The 20,893-nt window shown below is 40.9% G+C and overlaps 1 protein-coding gene across 3 annotated transcripts in view; it reads right to left on the bottom strand.

The window, feature by feature from the left end:
• Positions 1 to 766: 766 nt before the first annotated feature.
• Positions 767 to 20,893, bottom strand: part of LOC121505986 (NGFI-A-binding protein 1-like) — a 39,937-nt gene continuing 19,810 nt past the window's right edge. For 2 of the 3 annotated variants that reach the window (XM_041781449.1, XM_041781448.1), the window contains 7 exons: positions 14,582 to 15,384; positions 14,334 to 14,467; positions 13,344 to 13,395; positions 12,197 to 12,316; positions 10,380 to 10,548; positions 7,535 to 7,684; positions 2,195 to 6,881 (listed from right to left, as the gene is read on the bottom strand). In XM_041781449.1, the coding sequence (XP_041637383.1) occupies positions 6,805 to 6,881; positions 7,535 to 7,684; positions 10,380 to 10,548; positions 12,197 to 12,316; positions 13,344 to 13,395; positions 14,334 to 14,467; positions 14,582 to 15,382 (1,503 nt within the window). In that variant the 5' untranslated portion in view covers positions 15,383 to 15,384 and the 3' untranslated portion in view covers positions 2,195 to 6,804. Of the gene's footprint in view, positions 811 to 2,194; positions 6,882 to 7,534; positions 7,685 to 10,379; positions 10,549 to 12,196; positions 12,317 to 13,343; positions 13,396 to 14,333; positions 14,468 to 14,581; positions 15,385 to 20,893 lie in introns of those variants that run through there. The other variant, XR_005991594.1, reaches the window with a different exon arrangement.

Genomic DNA, 20,893 nt, shown 5'->3' with positions numbered 1-20,893 from the left:
ACAAATACTTTCCAGTGAGTAATCTCTTTTGTAGGTCAGTGTTTTATGCTGAGAGTCAAAATGCTCCCACAAGGCTATGAACAAACAGCACTGTCTGACTCCAGACTGGGAAATAAATCCAGTTTTTAAAGATATATATTTATAATTTCAGATATGATATAAGATAAGACCATGTATAGTTTATGAAGCATTAAAATAACCATATGCATTCCTTCTGACTTCATCTGGCCATTGCTAAGTGCAATGTTGACTGAATTGTTCCAAAAGCCTCAAATGCAACCTAATCCAGATAATCAAGCTTATTTTTCTCTGCTTGTTTAAAGAAGTGTGGCCAGAGCATGCATTCCATAAATAAATGGTTTAACAGGCCTTTTTAATGCAAGTATTTCTGCAGCCTCGTCTGAGGCCTTTATGATAAATCTTGATAAGAAACCTTCAGATTTCACTTAAAGAACAAAAAGCTGCCATTTTTCAAACCCCCAGCTGCTCTAAAAGTTTAATTTTCTGCTGAAATCCCCCCTGAGCAGCTGCATTTTCCCAGCATGCAGCAGCGAAGCAGAAAACAAAGGAAGGAAGGAAGGAGACAAACAAGGCGATCCCTTAACGAAGCTGCAGGGAGGAGAGGCGATAATTCACTGACACCCACACCTTCTCAAAAGCAGTCAGCTTCCTGCTCCTTCAAAATGAGGGTGATGGGTGCGCTCGGCAGATCCCTCCCACGCTGCTTAGCGGCTGGCTTCCGCCCACCGCCCGTGGAGCCGCCCACCTCCAGCCGTTGCCACAGCAACACATCATCATCGGTGACTTGCACTGGAGGAGGAGGAGGACAGGGAGGGGAGGGGCGGACGTTAGTGTGCCGAGCAGGCATCCAGCATGGGTGTTCATGAGCCGAGCTATTCTCCGGAGAAAATCTGTCTACATGTGTGTGTTTGAGAAGAGGGCGAGAGAGGGAGAGAGAGAGAGGGAGGATGATGGGAGGTATGTGAAAAGGACCTGCGTCAGAGTGAGTCATCAGCCAGTTTCACAATGTGTCGATGTGACGCTGATGCAAATGTCCTGCGCAGGGATTCATCGGAGTAAAAAGGAGAAGAAGAAAACAAACAGAAGACAGAGACACTCCTTTAAAGGAAGATCCACTCTCCTTTGATCATTTTCATCCTCACCTTTTTTATCCCTATCTCTTCTTGCACAACTGATGACTGGGCACTTTGCTTTGCTTTCACTCATTTTTATGCTGGGGCTTCCCTGCCTGGCTCAAAGGAACCTTCAGAGTTATTCCTGCAGGATCAGGATCAGGATCAGCTCAGAGCTGGACACTAAAACTCCTGCAGCTCCTCCCTGTAGTGACAAACTAATATATAATTAACCAAAACATGATTATCACTACATTACAGAGCTAAAAAGGCTACAACCAGTCATCACAGCACTACAGGAACCATTAGACACTTTACACAAATCGCTGCATGAACTCTGTGTGTGCAACTCAAGAGTTTCAAGGAAAAAGTTGACAAACACTAAGTGAAAAGTAGGTCAAAGTAAAGTTAGCAAACAAAGATAAAACTTCATGTCTCAGCTCTAACTTGTCATTTGTCAGCTGTCAAAACTTAAATCAGTCACATTGGGAACTCTAGATCACTGGTCTAGCCTCAGGACCCACCACAACCTCGACTCAGTTTTTCAAAATTTTCACCCGTTTAATGAAAAATGCTAAGTAGACTTTCACATGTCCATGGCATGGGATTTTTTTTCGCATACATCCCCAATCCTGCTTCAGAAGCCTGCACAATTCAATTTGTCCCCTCACAGTAAAGGTGAAAGAATACTGTGAATTATCTTGGAAACTTTCAAACACTGTTTGTTTTCCAGGAACTCATTTGCAACCTACTTTTGGGTCCTGACCCTCCAGTTGAAAACCGCTACTCAAGGTTAGACAAGTGTTAGACATCAGCTGGCATCTAACAACTAATGCAACCTGTCTTTTCTGCAAAAATCTGCAAGTTTTGGTTGTTGAAGTTGGCAAACCTTATAATCTGTTTTTCAGTGTAACCCATGCTAAATATTCAAGCCTAAAATTCTTACATTATCTTGCAAAAACATCCACCCATAACAAGAAAAAAAAAAACACAACAGTGATCACAGAACGCACCTCACAATAGAGTTCAAAAAAATAAAGTTTAATGTTTATGTGCTGTATAACAAATAAAATATATTAGTGTTTAAAAAACAGGTGCATAACTAGGTGAAGCCTAATCTATCACTTTACAATAAACAGTGAGAACAGTGATCGGTGAGACGGTACGCCACACATGCGTTTTTCTCAGAAACATCGTACAACAGTCACGCTAACTGGGCCGGTGTTTGAGCCAATCAGGACAGAGACACTTTTGTCCTCGAACCTCCATGGCTTTTTCTCCCAGAATGCACCATTAAACTTGTTTTAAACAACTCAAAATCTTTGCTAGTTTCTAATAGGGCTGGGCAATATAGTGAGTTTTCATTTAAATGTATTAATGAGCATTCATATTCATTAGAAAAAGTCAAATGATACAGATACCAGAGCAAGAAAAGTAGACGTCCCATACACCCTGTATTAAATATTAATTTATCTATTTCATTAATTCAAAACTGTCAAACTTATCGGCAAACTTTTGCACATACTTTAAATTGCACAAATATGTTGGCAACTTAAGTATATCGGGACTGTCAGTAACTTCTACACTCAAACACCCAGCGTTCAAAATTGTTCAAATCTCCATTATTTTAATGATCTGTGGAGTGAAACCCTTAGTCTTCCCAGATGCCAATGTAATTGCACAATTCTGACATTGTGCAGGAGTTTGCCTGTAATTTTTGTTCATCAAATATAATCAATTGCACAACACTACGTTTTTAGAACTTCTCTTTTTTTGCTGACATGGTTATTGTCAATATATTCTGATTTGTACTGTAATATAAATGATCTTTTTCAAAATGTTGCCAACTTATTTGTGCAACTCAGACAGTGGTTTTTCTCTCTGTGCCTTTTAGTTAAAAAATACAACTTAAGATCGAGAAACTTTGGTTCTTTTTGATCCCAACAATCATTAAAATAATTTTCTGAACTTGCAGGCAAACCTCTGCATACAGACTAAATTGCACAAATAGGTTGACAACATTTTTGAATTGAGGCTTTCAAAATGTTCATCACAAGTAAATAGCATATGTTTCACACTGATCAAATCTCAATTTTATAAAAGTCCATGTTCCTCACCACTTCAGACCACTCTTTCAAATGTTGCCGACCTATTTGTGCAATTAAGACAATGTGCTAGAGTTTGCCTGCAACTTCTGACAATGAAAAAAAACGAATTTCCAAAATATTGGGTGTCTAGGCCTTGTCTTGTTGCTGTGCAATAAAATAGGTACTAGTTATATAAATGCTCCATTGCCAAATGTTGCCAACACATTTGCGCTATTCAGACATTGCTATTTCTCTCTGTGTCTTTTGGTTAAAAATACAACTGAAGATCATGAAGCTTTGGTACTTTTTGATACCAACAATCATTAAAACAATTTTCAGAATTTGCAAGCAAACCTCTGCAGAGTCTCTAAATTGCACAAATAGGTTGACAGGATATCAAGATGTTCAACACAAGTAAATACAATATGTTTCAAACTGAGTAAATCTCCATTTAATAAAGATCCATGGAGAGAAACTCTTGCTCCTCACCACTTCAGACCACTCTTTCAAATGTTGCCAACATAATTGTGCAATCAAGACAATGTGCTGGAGTTTGCCTGCAACCTCTGAAAATCGAATGCAACAAATGTCTAAATATTGGGTGTCTAGGCTTTGTTTTGTTGCTGTGGAATAAAACAGGTACTAGTAATATAAATGCTCCTTTTCCAAATGTTGCCAACATATTTGTGCAACTCAGAAAGTGCCCAAGCTTTTGTACTTTTTCATCATTTATACAATAAAGGTTTGATCAAACACATGGTGTTTAAGAGTGAAGAAGATTTTGACAACTTGAAAATACAGAAGTGTTGAATATATTTGTGCAATCTAGACTGTTGCAGAAGTTTTCTACAATTTTTGACTTCTTTTTTGTTGCCTTGGTGTCAAATAGGTTTCAATGCGGTTTGAATTTTACTAGAATCAACCAAAACTATCCATATATATCTCATGCATCATTCATTTAAAAATATAAATGATGTAATTTTTGGTCGATATTGCCCGGCCCTAGATTCCTCTTGAAAATAAACCACAGCATGACTTTTTTAAAAGAAAAGAACCTGGCCCTGCACACTCAAAGTGAGACAACACAAGTATTTCTTAGTCGTGGGTGAAATCCCGTCCTGAATCCATGACAGACATACAGTTACTGAGCACAGAACAGAATGAAGGATCCATATAGTATGCAAATAGACTTATTACTTACATAAATATTGCATTGGTCTGTCATTACGCTGAGTGAGACTAAACTATCTGCAGGGGAGAGGGGGAGAGGACAGTTAGACCAAGTCGTCTGGACATTATTATTATCATCATCTCAGACCAAACAGACGTATTTACACATAAAAACACAGTGAACACTTATTTATGTATTTAACAGCAAGAACACATCTTTGAAATATGCACTGATGGCCATCACATGTGGATTAAACACTGTTAAGAGCTAAGGCTAATCAACATTTTCATCATGTAAAGCATGTTTTTATATACCAGACACTTTCACACGGTTGTATTTTTTCCTCAGTGACACTTAAAGTTTCTTTTTTCTTTTTTGCTCTACGTACATAAACACTGTATTGACACCAAAAAATCTACAGCAGAGTTACACTTGACAAAGGAAAACCCTGGTTGAGAGATTAGGCTAGCACTATTTGTTATCACAGAACTATTTACAAACCCCGGGCTGCTGCTCCGCCAAGAACAGCGAGGAACAAGAATTCAGCTTTTTTTGCTGCTGTTGTTGTAAAACCACATGCCTGCAATCTTTAATATTTAATCCTGTCTTGAGTCAAAAAGTGGATTTACAACCTGTGGGGTCTGCGGAAAGCCGGCTGGATGGTTTCTTAAAAATACACAGGCTTTATTCCTGAAATACTCCCCATTGCAGATGCGTGGTTTCACTTCAGCAGCAGCAGTGTTTTGCTAAATTACAAAGTGAAATGAACCAATTAGCTCGGCCTCCGGCATGCCAGCCCAGCCATCCTGCCAAGACGAATGACAGAGGTCCCCTGCTGTTCCTCCACAACAGCTCGTATACATCCTCCTTTAATATTACCTCCCATAAATATACACAAGACAAGAGCGAGGAAGGGGGGATTCATCCAACCTCTTCTGTTTCCCCATTTGGAGTAAATGACAAAAAAAAAAACTTCTAACTGGGGCTGAATCTTAACTCATTCTCCCTACAGTACTTGGACACCTTTGTTTTAGTTACAGTACAAATGTAGACACATCAGTTCAGTTTGGGAGAGAAATGAAGGCTCAGAAGACAAGAGAGGATGGAAAGAAGGGCTGGCTATTGCTGGTAAGTGTAAGGATCTTCTTATATTAGAAGTAAAATATTGTAAAATCATAAGTATGTGGAGAATTTTCAGATTGAACTGTTACGCGTAAATCCCCAGATTAGTTAACACTTTGGATGTTTGCTCTAACAAGGGCTGTCAACTGATCTATGGTTTGAAAACTGCAATTAATGTTAAATATCAGTAGTTAACTATGATTAATCAGTTTTCAAAATGGCAATAACTCTGTTAAGGTTAATATATTTTCTCAACAAACTGTTCTTTTTATGCTTTTATTTTGAAACTTGTAAATTAGTATCAAGATAGGAATGCTTTACATCATGTTTGGGTAAAAAAACCTGCTTTTATTCTGAAAATTATGGGGAATTCTGGTCGATCAAAAGTAATGAAATTGGCCTTAGCATGCAAAAATGGCTAAGTGGAAGCAGAAAGACGCTACAAAGAGTATCATCTAGTTGCAGCTCTGCTGCCCTAGCATAACTAGGATGATTTCAATGTGTAATTTCAGACCTTTATCACATATTTCTACCCTAGTTTTAACCTTTTCATGACCCTGGTTCCACATTAAATTATCACCACTTCATAATAAAGATTTTGTCTGAATGTTATCCACAGTTTTGAGATATTTTACTCAAAGCCAATGTCTGAAAGTTGATGTTTAGATTGATATATTCCATGAGGGATTTGCCTCAAAGTAACACTAAATCAAAAACATCCTATACACTGAAGCATTTAGGATTTATCTTCTGAGGTGCATTTATTAAGCAGTCCATTAAACAGTATTTCAGTCTACACCCCAGTGAAGCTCTCGCCATCACCAGATAATGTAAATATTTTACCAGCAGCCAAGGAAAGATTTGAATTTTTGGTCTTGTCTCTGAATAAACATTTGAGTCAAGACTCAGCCCCGGCATCACAGGAAGCAACAGAAAAAACACCCAGGCAGAGGTAAAGAGTATACACATGTCTGCAACAGATCACTCTTAAATTACATGTACATCTAACATATACAATTAATCAACAGACAAAGACCTGCAGAGCACTGAGGGGCTTCTCGGCATGCTCTCTAGGTGCTTTGGCAAATAACTTTGAAACAAAAAAAGACGAGATCAAAGAAAAATAAATGCTATTCATGAGGCAACATTGGTTGTTAAGGCTCTACTGTGGCTGTGCTTGCTTAGTATCTATTGATGGATAACTGCATACTGTCAAGAGTAAGTAGAATGATCTGAGGGTTGGGGACTCGAGGGGATGAAGGTGGTGGTGGTGGGGGCGAGGCGGAAGGCACTATGTGGAGTCTTCCGGCTCTGATTTGATGGTTTTCTTCTCTGTGTTGTTGGGCGCTCGCTGTGATGTCCCGTTTTCTGGAGGCAAAGATAAAGAATGATATCATCAGCATAGAGGGTTATAATTCATTATAAAGCCTTGTAGAAACACTAAAAACTTGTTGAGTACTTTTAAATGCAGCTCAGTTTCCACTTCTGCTTTCCATGCCTGTCTTGTAGCTGCATATATTTTGTAGTGCACAGTAGGAACTGAATGAACATGTGGTATTGAGTTGCTTGATATGGTTGCAATTCTGCTTTTATTGAAAGGAGTATGGTGATTAAGTAAGATATCTTATTAGCAGAGCAAACAGCAACTACCAAAACTGTATTCCAGGGAACAGCTAATGATAAGACTATACTTCTTGGTGACAAATAAGCCAAACCCTTGAATAACCAAACGACTAAACAACTATATACTTGCTACGTAGAACGTATCCCCCGCCTTTGGGGGCTTACATTTGCAGCTCTAAAGTGCTAACTGTCAGTGGAAACACATGATTTGCCTTGCGCTCTAAAAACAGTGTTTTGACAAACTGAGTTGCAACAGCTCGAATCAAACAGCTACGGCTGTCCCACGTGAAACTTTAAAATGTGTCGTTGCATTGCAGCTCTCTGCACTGACCTGGGCGTCACCCTCCACCTACTCGCCCTTTGCTAAATGCCACAAGTATCCGTGTAACGTCACAAACCTGTTGCTGGTGTTTTGGTCTCATCTGTGTTGTTGCTGTTGTTGTTGTGGTTGTGATGGCGCTTCAATTCGTTGGCTAGCTGCTTGCCTAATGGGAGGTCGCCTTCCTGCATGTTCTGACTTACAACCCGCAAGTTGATCGGCCGTTCGTCTGAAGAGGAGACACAGAAAGAAACAGAATTACTCTCTTTTAGCTCCTTTAAATTCAGCTCTACATACAGGAAAGCATAGCCTTACTGAAAGAATATAAGAATTAAGCATGAGAATCATCAATCAGAATAAGAATGGAGTGAATCAGATGGATATAAGCAAACATCTGCCCAGATGTTGTTCTAACACTGTCTTTGTTTAACATGTACCATATTCCCAGTGGTAACAAAGCCTGTGTTTGTATGAGTTAAGCTTCTGATCCCTTGTGTTTGCCTTTTATTCCCTTTGAGAGAACAGTCAGAGAAGAAGAGAGAGTGGAGGGAGGATTATAATGCCTTTTGTACAACTAGACTTAATAATCACATACAAATATTACTGTTTGTAGTTTAAATGTGGAGTCTCATCTGGGTTTTTATCATTTACAAGCAGGAAGATTTTTTCTTCCTCAACATTACGGCCACTTTCTCTCCTCAGTGAATAAAATAAACCCATTTTGGTTCCAGGCTTTTTACCAATAATGCCACCTGAGCTTAAGGTAGAAGGTTTGTATGCATTAAAATGTCTACATTATTCTAAAAATTATTAACTTATGTAAGATATACTTTAAGATAATTAGGTCAAACATTAGCTTTAAACAGTAACCCCCTGTTTCGGTTTTACGGATGAATTTTACATAATGACGGAGAAAAGCTGTTAAAATTGGCCTCCCAAGTTTGAGCTACAAGCTACTTACAAAGCATTCTGGGATTTTTCACTCTTAACTTCTTCAATGATGAGTCCAAAACCCAAATATATTCCATTTAACATCACGTAACAAAAAAAAAAAAGAAAAAAAAAAAGAAAAAAGACATTTCATATTGTTTTGAAGCTGGAGCTGCAGAAGCTTTGATTATTTTTTTTAATTAGTGCCTAAAATGATTAAATTCTCATCAAAATCATTGCAAATTTCTTAATTAACCAATTAACTGGTGCGTCTCCACATGACTGCCTTCACTGAACATATTAATTAGTGAAAAGAAAGCTTCTGGCTGTAAATGTTAACCATTTATCACATTTTTCATAAAAAAGCATGTGAATATGCAACCTGAAGCAACTAAAAACAATTTCACTTGATTCTGATTTAATTCTTCTTTAGTGAAGAAGCTTTTGGGCGACGTAAAAGAGGAGAGGACCGATGGCTAAATGAAGAAAAAACAAGAAAAATGTGGGCAGAGAGGGATGTTTATGCAGGAAGAAAAATGTAAAAATATAAAAGTGTGTGATAAGAGGGAGTTAGGACAGTTAGAGGACAAGAAGAGGAAGAAAAGAGATGACAAATGACGGAGAGGAAAAAAGAAAAGGGACAGGAAGAAGGAGAACAGAGAAGAAGTGGGGGAGGACAGAGAGAGAGCGAGCAGAGAGAGAGAGAGAGAGAGAGAGAGAGAGAGAGAGAGACGCCCCCCTCCAGGCAACTGGCTGGAGGTAAACAGGCGTGGGCGTGATAATTACAGGTGCATTGTGGGATTTGTGGGAACAGCGATATAATGAGCTGTCGGGAGTGGGTGAGTGAGGAAAGGGATGAAAATGAGATGAGGCCCCGAGGAGAAGAAAGATCCTGAATAATGATGCATCTCTTCTTCTTCCTCCCTTCTGTGTTCAAGTAGTCAGAGATAATAAAATAAAAAAAACTGACAGCTGCCACGGCTGGAAAATCAGCACCTATAGGTGTTGTTTCCATCCCGTGGCATTTGTGACATGAAATTAATCCTCTGACGCACTCCAAGAAACATCAAGTCACATTAAAGTCAGATTCACTCAGTTTGTTTCCACTTAAAAAAACAACAATGGGACACAACTTGGCTCAAAGAGCAAACCACAGCAGGATGTTTTTTTCTTAAATGGAAACTAGAGGCAGCAGCGAGCTGAAGACTTGTTGGTAAGGCAGATAAAAAGGCTCAAAGTAAACACAGACAGGACAAATAATGAGCGATTTATGCTTAATATAGACTTTTTTGGCTGTTTTGCTCCAAAAGTCAACAGAAATCTACAGATTTATAGTCAAATCTGTTGTATAAGGTAGATTTTCAATGCTTAGAATTCCATGTAAAAAGCTGACTGTGTCTTATTTACCAGTGTGACTACTGTACCACTATAAAATGCTTCAATAAAGGCTGTCCTGACCATGAGTGCAGTCACTGATTTCAAGCATTGCACACAACCTAACTCGATAAAAATTGTTAAAAAAATTATAGTAAATTAACTTTTATTCATCGTATTTTGCAGGCAACTACTTCAAAGCTAACATTTCTGGGAAATGTAGTGGGTTGGCGCCACTTTTTATCAGGTTTTCTCCGTCACTGGGTCATAATCCTGCATTTAAAGGGAATTTTGGTATTCTGCTATGTAAAGAAGACTTGTAGAGTGCTGCTTTGATTGAAAGACTCCTCAGTTAAGACAGTAAGTGAGTAAAGGAGGTGGGCAGTGCAACTTGCAGGCTTCTGGTCTTTACAACAGCACCTCAGGCTAAGAGCTCAACTACCGTATTATATCGAGCAGAAGTGCAAACTACATATGGTGATGGTACAGCAACTGCAAGTTGTGAATTTTTCATAAAACCGTCACACAGGAGGACAGTCAAAACCGTTCTTTATTCTAAGAGACTCCCGCAAAGGCAGACAGCATCCAGCATACCAGTGTTTTGTTCTGCCTAAGCTCACCTTGGTTGTCTCTGCTTGGATCGGCGGCAGCTCCGTTGGTGTTCTGGGCGTCGTTGAGGTACTTTAGGGCAGCAGGAGGAATCCTCCAGTCCAGAGCCTGTAGCCGCTCTTGGACAGCGGCGTCCTGCAGGATCTCCATCTGCCGGGCGAGCAGGCGTTCGAGCTGCATCTGCAGAGACAAAAGATATAAAACAAGAACCATGGTAGTGAGATACTGTTTCATGTGAAGAGAAATTAAAGGGATATTTCAGTGTTTTAGAAGCTGAGCTGCATGAGGTATGCAGCAGTAGTAATGGCATTAGCCTCCAGTGATTTTAGTGAGGATTGCACTTTTCAGAAGGAGCATCTGTTACACTCTATAGCCAAGCTTCCTGGCTGTCACAACCAGTGAGTCCTTCTTAAAGGAGCAATGCTCACTAAAATCCCTCGAGGCTAATGCCACTCCAACTGCTAGGTACCAAACTTCAAAAGTGCTGAAATATCCCTTTAAGATGATTAGAGTCCAAACTAAGGCAGGATTTATGGCAAGCTAATTGATTAAACTTCTGCAGAAGCCATTAAAAAGATGAGTTATTCTGTCTATGGAGTATAAATTGAAGGAGTTATTCAAGAGTTTCCATTTTTATCTATATGTACACTTTGTTCTGTCACTGGCCAAGCAACCAGAAATAATCATTCCTCTCCTCAGCGACATTTTCCAGCTCTTCCTCGGGGATCCCAAGGCTCTCCAAGGTCAGAAGGGATATACAACCCCTCCAGTGAGATCTGTTCTTACGTGGGGTGTCTTCATGTTGGGAGTGACCAGAAGACATCCAGAGACAGTTTGCATATCCGATCCTGATCAGATGCCTTAATTTGGTCCGTTTTGGCTTTGCCCTGAGCTCCACATTGTCTTTCCAAGGCTGAGCCTAAATACCTTTCAGAGGATCTTTTTCTCTGGCAGTTCAATCAAAAGCTTTGTCTTTAAACTTGGCTCCCTCTTTAATATCATAGAAGTTGCATCAATCCATCTGACAACGGTGCTTACTTCATATCAAATGCAAAAAAAATGTTGTCCACTTGTTTTTCTCAGTTGTAGCCTTGAAAATTGTAATTGTGGTTCAAAAGGAGTCACCAAGCATTAACACAGAGAACAGATGACTGACAGTTGACACCTCATGTTCATAGAAATGTGCAGAAATAAAATCAATGTTGATCTCTGCTCATTGTCAGTCTGCACATCACTGTCAGCTCAGATTATTATGGCATGAGCTTTACATCGACACACAGTCAAACGTATGATATAAGCAGTGGTTCGGAGGCCCTGCGGTGTGAAAGCAGCCATGAAATCCCTTCTTCTCCTCAATACAATTTCTGAAAAATCACATCAGGATGACAAGTGTATCTGCAGCCGTGCACAGACACACATACTGATGAAGTAGCAAATACACAACAAGACACATGGAGATATGAAGGAGCACAAACACACTTCACATGAACATGTTTCCTGGGTAATGAGTTATCATAAAGCTCCCCTCCTACACGCCGGCTCTAATTAGGAACAAGCCGCAGCAGAACCATTGGAAACCAATAAAGAGCATTACTGGGATCAAACTGGATCCTGTGTCGACAAACATCTGCTCACATGGAAATCTGTCACCAAGCCTGCTGGTGGGAATCCTTTAAGTCTCCTCTCATTAGTTGAAGCTTTAATGAATGTTTACAGTTGAGTTATATGTTTACTCATTTAATTCTACCCTTTTTCAATCATGATTGGACTGGAGAGGATCCATAAAGGCCTGTGAGAGTTGTACTTATATCTTATTCAATTTGCCTACCTGCAGATTTCGCCCCACGGTCTCTTCTCCTTTCGACTTGGCGCAGGCCAGCTGCTCCCTCAGCATCTCCTGCCTCATGTGGATCGCCTGCAGCGCCTCCTGAATGTCGAAGAAGTTCTCCTAAATAGTCAAAAAGACAGAGAAAGATGCTCTGATAAGTTCATTGTGTTATTTTTTAAACATTTCTGCACACAGAGGAGAATTCCTGAAGAAAGTTGCAGAGCAGCAGTTTGATTTTGAGAGTCTATGTCTTCTCTACAATAATGAAAAAGTCACTGATGATATACAGTAAGTAGCATTATTTTCAAACATGCATCTCATTCGCATTTTCTTTGATAAAACACAGTGGGATGGTTGGGAGTTTTTGTGCATCAGCTGAGCTGTAAATTTGGCAGGAATTCCCCTCCTTTGTTTTTCAGGCGCTCTGAGTAGTTTCTACAGAGCAGGTGTCAGATCATCTGCAGCTCTTCTTCTTGGTTTTAATCCCTGCAGAGTTTGCAGCCAGCACATGTTCTCGATCACTAACTGAGGAGCCTTTCAGAGCTCAAACTGCGAGCCAAGTGTGTCAGGAGAGAAACACTGAGAGATCACTTTGTACTCTGTTCAAGGATGTCAGCGTCCGTTCAGTTAATGACGCACTCCAGAGTTTAACTTTGCATTGAAGGCATTTCTAAACCTATTTACGTTATTCATCACAAGCTAAGAAAATTAGAGTAGCTCTGCAGAGATGTGTTGTTCCAAAAGATGTTTAATTTAATGATAAAACACTGATTTAAGGGAAATGTTGAGCAGAAAATCTCATCTTTTTGTCGTATAAAAACTGGTCTCCTTGGCACAGGGAGTGATGAGTATAAGCTTTGCAAATTAAAAAAAAAAAGAGGAAGAAGAGCTCTTAGCATGAGTGGGTATTTAACTTATATATCTGCAAAATGCACAACTGTACCATCAGGTTTAGATGGTGTGATCGTGTGTTTCACACTCAAGAAGGCTTACTAAGAGCCCTGAACAGTTTAAATGAAGCCCCAAATATAAAACAACTCCCAGACTGTCTCTCCGCTCTTCTTTTCTCTTGTTTCTACTCAATAAAAAAGATGTGAACATATATTTGTATCAGCTAAATGCTAGCTGCAGCAACTAGCATACTCACCTCTGTTTTAATCCTTTTAGGTGATGGCTCGTCTCTGTCTCCACAGCGAGACCTGCAGAAAAACACACAACACACTTCAGGACTTGAGTTGATGAAAATAAAAATCCATCCATCCTCACTCTTCCATTTAGCCGGGGCAGTAAATTGACCTTCTCCCTTGCAATGTCTCTCCTGGGGGATTCTAAGGCGGACCAAGGCCAGATGGAAATTTAATCCCTCAGTGAGTTCTGGGTCTGCCCTGAAGTCTCCTTCCCTGCTGGATGGGCCCAGAAGACCTCCACAGGGAGGCTACCCTGAGACATCATGATCAGATACCCAAACCAGCTCAGCTTGCTCTTAAAACGAGGATGCAGAGGCTCAGAAACCCCCCTGAGGAAAGTCATGTCAGCCGCTTTCATCACTACCCAAAGCTCAGGATCACTGGTGAGACTGGGAGTGTAGATTGATTGATGAATCAAAAGTTGTACCTTTTGGATCAGCTCCCGCTTTACCAGGACAGTCCGGTACAACAGCTGCTAAACTGCTGAGACTCTACCAGTCCAAATTCAAAGCTCTTTCACCATTTTACCCATCATGTATTGTTGAAAAGCCTACTTTACACATGGGCATTAAGGGGCATGCTATTGGCTGTTTTCTTGTTATAGAAATGATCATTTGAGGGTCAATACACAGTAAAATGCACAAAAAGTGAGGATGCAAAGACAGACTGAGGGCTCATCTTAATCTTGAGACGCTTTTAAGTTCATTCAAGAGTCCATGAATCATGTGATAAGCAAATAGTCATGTTTGATTTTAGAGAAATAAAGTCTGATTGTGGGCAAACGTTGGCTCATGTGTGAGTTTAAGAAGAAAGAACATTTTCATCCACAAATCTTGCATCAGCCCCTCAATCACTACAGCTAGAAACTGTTTAAGAATGTTTTTGCCTAGGTAGCAGAGTGTGCAGAGTAAAATCAAACCAGAGTCCCAGTAAACAGAGCCAGTTCTTACTTGCTAGTGCGGTAGGTGTATTTGTAGGTGACCTCTCTGGAAATCTGGCGGGCGAGTCCAAACAGCTCGTCTCGACGTGTGAGCAGAGCCATGTCCCTCATACAGAGCTGAGCCGCTGCCTCGTTCACCGTCAGCTACATCACAAAGAGTCAGTTAGATTCAGTGATAAACAGAGATCTTCAAACAACCTTGAGAAAAGATTCATCTCCTCAACATGAAATTATAATGACTGAAAAAAAGTGAACAACCTCGTGCAGCGTTAGGTGTTTGCCGTCCCTCCTCTTGGAGTCAAAGCGTCCATAGATGGCGCTGTATTTTCTGATCTCCTCCTCCCTGCGTGGGTCATCGTCGCTCATGTCAAAAATGTGTCCGATCATCTTTGCCAGTTTCTTGTTGTTCTTCAGCTGCTCTTTGACCTCAGCCACGTCTGTCTTAGGAAGTCCTGGTGCCATCCGGTCCACACACTCCAGGACCGACTGGACAGCAGCCGCGTCTAGAGCCTCTAACGCGTCTCTGGGTGAGGACGGAGAGCCGAGGTCTGATGGAGACAGGCTGTGCTCGCTGTCGTTGCTATGGCCCGACCAGAAGCGAGCCTCGCTGCTGCCCTGCAGAGGCGACCCTGCTGATACTTTGTCCCGTGCCACGTCCAGCTTCCCTGGATCAGAGCAGGCGGCGGCGACTGCTTTGGGAATCTTGACACTAGCGGTGTTGGCTCTGTCCTGTCCGCTGAGCAGTGTCGGTGAGCCCTCTGGGAGTTTGTAGACGGGGATGCTGCAGACAGGCAGCGATGTTAGCGGCTGGTTGAAGATGGCCGGGTTGGTGACCCAGTCCCGGAGCGCCTTCTGCAGGCGGCGAACGTGCAGCGGCTTGCTGGCCATGCCGACGAGGGCCATGATCTCCAGGAACTCCTCCTCGCCGGCCTCGCACAGCTGCTGCACGTCGTCACCGCCCTGCTGGATAAAGGCCTCGTAGTAGTAGAGAAGGTTCGCCCGCTGCAGGATCCGGTAGAGCTGCAGCTCACCCAGGGTTCTCGGCAACACCGCCGCCATACCTGAGGAAAGAGCATGCCACGTTAACACAAACGTGAGCGATGTATGTATACATCTTAAAAACTCAACATATTTCCCAGCCCTACATGGCTCCAGTTACATTTCCCTCCTGCAGACATGAAACGGGTTCTGATTTCCTCATTTGACTTCAGGCCACATAGAAAATGAGCATATTCTCAAAACTGTCAGACTGCTCCTTTAATACTCAAAGTTAAAGTCGAGTCCTTCAAACATTTCAGAAGCAGAAATGTCAGAGAAGTCATTTGCTGACTGCAGAGCCTACAAACCTCCCGCTGAGCACCAAATGGCGAGAAAAACCCTAATCGCCCTTTCATTCCAAAAGTAAAAGACAGAAATCCTCACATGACACTCAGCCTGAGTTGATCATATTTGCCTTTTTGCTGTCGAACTCTGGGGCGGTATCAGGGGATTTTTGGAAGCCCAGGGCAAAGATCAATAAGAGGCCCTTATCCATTTAGTTAAAAGCAGTCATGGTTAGTGAACTAAATATTCAGAAGCATAGCTATTCAGGTAACAAAGCCAGAGAACGACCCAAACATGAAATGGCCAACAGTACTTCATCAGCTCTTACCACACTGTAATCTGCATTTTCAATGCTGGATGTCTTTCCTCTAATTTTCTTGATAATCAAAATGCATTATTATGCTTTTTTATTCACTTCTGAACCCGTATTCATATTTGAGACACACGTCATAATCCTTGAAAGTTATTTTAGACACACCTTTAATTTCAAACACATCTACAATGACTATACCTTGAGGCTCTTGCAGCACGAGGCCTCAGGCGTTCACCTCACTGTGTACACTCTGGTAGCACTGTGCTGAATGAAGTCGATGCATCTGAGCTGAGGTTTGATGGGAGATTTGCAGCCCCCAAACACGACACAACAAATTTGAGTATGGATTTGCCAAAAGAAATTCTCAACATACTTTTCCACTCCAAGAAAAGCTGGAGAATATAAAATTTTGAGGTCAAAAATATTCACACTCCACCTGATTCTGCACCAAATTTAGAGATTTCCTATGAAAACGTGCTCGACTTCTACTTGGACTGCACACATCACTCCAGGCAGGTGCATGACTGCACTTTATCAGGCCTCAGCAGGTGCGTGAAAAGGTTAAATTTGGCGCCTGGATGGACTACTTTTCCAAGAAGTATGCCACGATGAGTGTCTCACATTTTTAGAGTGAATAGTACAGGTGGGATTTTCTTCATCCGTGTTTAGTAATCAGCAGGCTTTCAGGTGTTTGAGCCTGAAATTATTCATGTTTCATGTGTGGGATAAAGACAAAGGCACAGTTTGAAGACTACAAAGACGCCTTTTACAGAGCTAATTTTGTGTTTCGCATGCATGTGGAGCTTTGAACGAGGTTTTTTGCAGTGCCTTATTCTGCTTGGAGACATATGGGAGGAAAACACTAAAAAATGGTGCTATTACTAGTTTGCATGCACATGCATCACAGCAGTCTAATAAGTTTGTCTTGAAACCAGAATTTTAATCTTTGACATGTGTCTGTTCCTAGCAAATACCAAATGATACGGAAAAGATTCTCACAGTGTCTAGATTTGGAAAACAAATAAATGCAAAGAAATGTACTTTATAATATTGACTTTTAGATTTTTTAACCTAAATTAAGAGCTGCAGTGGCTTAGAAAAAATAAATCAAATACTCGGTTTAACACTGTCCTATAATAGGAAATATGTTGGAGGGCATGTACAAAATGACCCACTGACATCCAGTGATCCTACCTAAGTGTGTCAGCATTTCCACTATTCAGGAGGTCAAAGCAAGTTGCTTTCTCTCTCTAAGTAACCCAGTTACCCACAATTCCTACAGGGTCCATCTGCACATTTGTGTTACGTCTGCGCCGCACTCTCCAGAGCAAATTGCAGTTTTTCTAGTTAATGTTTAGGTTTCCACAGAGAGTGTAGCAATCTGTCTCCAACTTTTCCTAGAGGCTCAGATCTACTCAGGTCTTCTCATGATGTGCGCCAAGTTAACATGGATGCAGCGAATTATGGCGTACATCAAGTTCACCAGAGCAGATCGATCCAAACAGGAAGTCAAACACAGGGATACGCAGAGAGCATCCAGTCAGTTTCAAAATAAAAGCCTCATCACCTTACAAATATCACATAAGAGAAACCAAATAACAGCAAATCGTCCGCAGGCAAGCAAAGTTACATTTGTACAATATTCTCTTTATTGCGTGTGAATTTATGAACGAGAGGACAAGAGCACTTCTTGACTTGGGTGCTGTTGCACTCAGAGTTGCTTTCTGGCATCATCAGAGGTGCCTTCGAAAGGCTTTAGGTTTAGCTAAAAATGGCTGAGAATATGCAGATCACCAGCTATCCCTGCATTGATAATCAGTATATTCTACTCTATTCTGTAATCAAAATATTCTTGTATGCCCTTTTCCTAAACTTACAACAGTGTTGGGGTCAGCGAATAATGAAGCTCAGTGTTCATTGGGCAAGAATCCTACTGTTTTTATTCCAGTTTTGGCCGGCATTCATTTAGAGTGTTTGTTTTTTTAATCTATTCATCTTGACTGGGGTGACTTGAGATTTTTATTACAATTTTTTAAAGAGTGCCTTGACAGAAACAAGGCAGAAACATTGATTAGAGCAGTGTTTCCCAACCATTTTTCCTTGGCGCCCCCCTATATTTCCCTAAGAAAAGCAGAACCCCCCCCAGGACCCAAGAGAGAAGAAAAAGTGACACACTGCTGCCAAAAATCAACATAGATTTTAATTGTTTCACTGATAAAACCCTAAAAAGGCATACGCATGCTTTTCTTATTAAAATACCTTTGTATAAACTATTTAATAACTGCTTTATCATGGTTTAGTCAATATTTGCAAATCTATTTTTGGCAGCCTCATAGCAGAGAAGCCTCTTGTCCCTTCTTAGATCTTTGGTGCCCCCCTGGGGAGTCCAGGACCCCAGTTTGGGAACCAATGGACAAGAGTACTGGTTCCCAACCCAGGGATCCCGACGCCCTGGGCTACACTGCACTTCAGAAATGGACCCAGTGGGAGAGGGCGGACATTGTCAATCAAAGAAAAACCATGACACGGACACTGGAAACTGTGGACATAGTGGGGTTGAGGTTGACAAATTTAGCTGTCTTTGTTAAGCTTTAACTCTGCAATTTTTACTCTTAAGCTAAGGGTTTTTTACTTCCTGTTAGGATGAAAATCTCTTATTTTGATAGAAAAATAAGAAACCTCTGGTAGCTAATGGCATCTCATTTGAATGAGACATTTAAAGGAGCAATTACGTTTTTATTTTACATCACTGTAAGAGCAGGGAGATACTACACCGAGTAGAATTCAGCTGTAACCCCCAAAAATATCTGAGTATTATATGCCTAAAAGTGCAAAACAGCATGTGATTGATGTGATTTTAAATATTTAATGTGTTAATTACAGCCCCTAAGCTTATTGCGATTAATGTGTTATTGCAAACATCCCTAACATGGTTACTTGCAATAAAAACAGAAGTCCTTGGCATCAATATTTCACATTTTTGGCATTTAATCTCCTAAAATTGCAGGGAAATTCTTGCAAACTGTCTAATTTGCACAAAGATTGGAAAAGTCCATGCCCTTGTGCGATAAGGACAGTTTTTGCAGGAGTTTGCCTGGTGGATTCTTCCTCTCCTACACACCTGTCTAAGATAAACACTTTGACAATTCTAATAATGTCAACCAGTTAAAAAAAAACTCAGGTTGTTTTAACACACTTGGTACAAAAGGTATGAAGGTATCAAACATTCTGACGTCCCTCTATTCCTCATGTGAATGAGAATTCTCTGGACGTCTGGCTGTTTGTCGCCCTGTCAGTCCATCAGATGAGTATTTCTCCTCTAAAGTGACGCCGTCATTCACTCTGCCTTCAATCTCAATGCTCACAGAGTGAGAAAACGCTCACATCTGTGCCAGAAAAGTGTCACATGCCACCTTAAACTTGACAAAAAGCTTGAGTGGAGGTCTGAGAGAGGCTTGTTTTCCACTCTTCCTATGTGCATGTGAGGCCCTGCGGAGGCCCAGCTAACAGAGGAGTGGCAGTCAGCAGGCCCGGGTTGCTGGGAGGACCACATGCCTCTCTCCACCCCTGCAGGATGTGTAGGTGGTGGGCTCGCCTCGCCCAGAATAGGCCAAGAGAGCCTCAGCGCAGAGAGGCAGGCAGGCCTCGACTCACCCTGACTGAGCCGGGGAAAATGACAAAGAGAAGAGCAGCCTGAGAGAAGACGGCGACAGAAAAGATCGTGTAAATGTGGAGGGAAGAACAAATACTTTTACTACAACCAGGACTGTTAAGTCTCTGACCTACAAATCCACCACTCAGCATGAAGAAACACAGCTTTCAACAACAATAATACTAAATGCTCTGGGCACATGAACATGTATTTGAGAAATGTAAATAAGCAGCAAAAAAAATCACTTAAACAAAAGTTGATGTGCCTTAACTGTGAAGAAGCCCCTCTATTGTTGAAAAAAGTTGACTTTTCTGCTTTAGTTTTTGAATAATTTGCAGTCTCAGTTTGTTGCAAGAGGTGGAAATTTGGGAAGCTCTTCTCCTATTGGTCAAATAAAATGGATGCTTTACCAACTTGAACAAATATTTTACTACATGAACCTGTAAACAGTTTTGATTCATGCACTGCAGTCTCACTTGACTTTGCCTATTGTGTGCATTAATTGAACATTTGTGGATTGTGTTTGAATAAAAGAGGCATAAAAAGTGCATCACATCGAGCTTCAGGGTGTTTTCTCTCCATTTAAAAGCCTTTGTCTGCTGAAGCCCTAAATACAAAAACCAACTCACCAAGGTTACCAGGTTGTCAGAGGTGTTTTCCGCTCTTCTTTTAATAAAGGGAAAATGTGTGAGAGAATATCTATATTCAACAGCAGTGTGACTCCTCTGTATGTACTGGTGAGGTCAAACTATACATGGAGGTTTTAACACATATCTATGCATTTCTACATGAGCTATAGAGTATAAAGCAACAAAAATAGAAATCCTACACAACTAATAATTAGTACTTTATTGATTTTAATCATGAAAAGTTGCAGAAAACTACAACATGTTGGCACTTTTGACAGCAAATGTTCTCTCCCCTTCAAAATGATCAAATCTCCATTATTTTATTTCTATTCTGCAGGGGCAGAGCTAGATTTGTTAAATATTCAGGGCCAAGCCCAAACAAAGGACGGCCCGGGGGCTGCGTCCCAAAGAGTTTCTGCTTATCAATGCACTATTTTTACACAGAAATTTAGAAATAAAATCAACAAATCAATGCTTTATGTGGGGAAGCATGATACAGTTCAAGTCCCAAACAATCCTTTAGAGCATTGGTTCCCAACCTGGGGTCCGGGACCCCCCAGTGGGCATGCAAAACATCTCAAGGGGGACAGGAGGTATTATCTGCTCTGAGGCTGCCAAAATTAGATTTGCAAATATCTTTTGATAAGAAAGGC

This window comes from Cheilinus undulatus, linkage group 24, assembly GCF_018320785.1.
Source record: "Cheilinus undulatus linkage group 24, ASM1832078v1, whole genome shotgun sequence".
NCBI classification, from domain to species: domain Eukaryota; kingdom Metazoa; phylum Chordata; class Actinopteri; order Labriformes; family Labridae; genus Cheilinus; species Cheilinus undulatus.
This window is presented reverse-complemented; position numbering and strand designations above follow the sequence as displayed.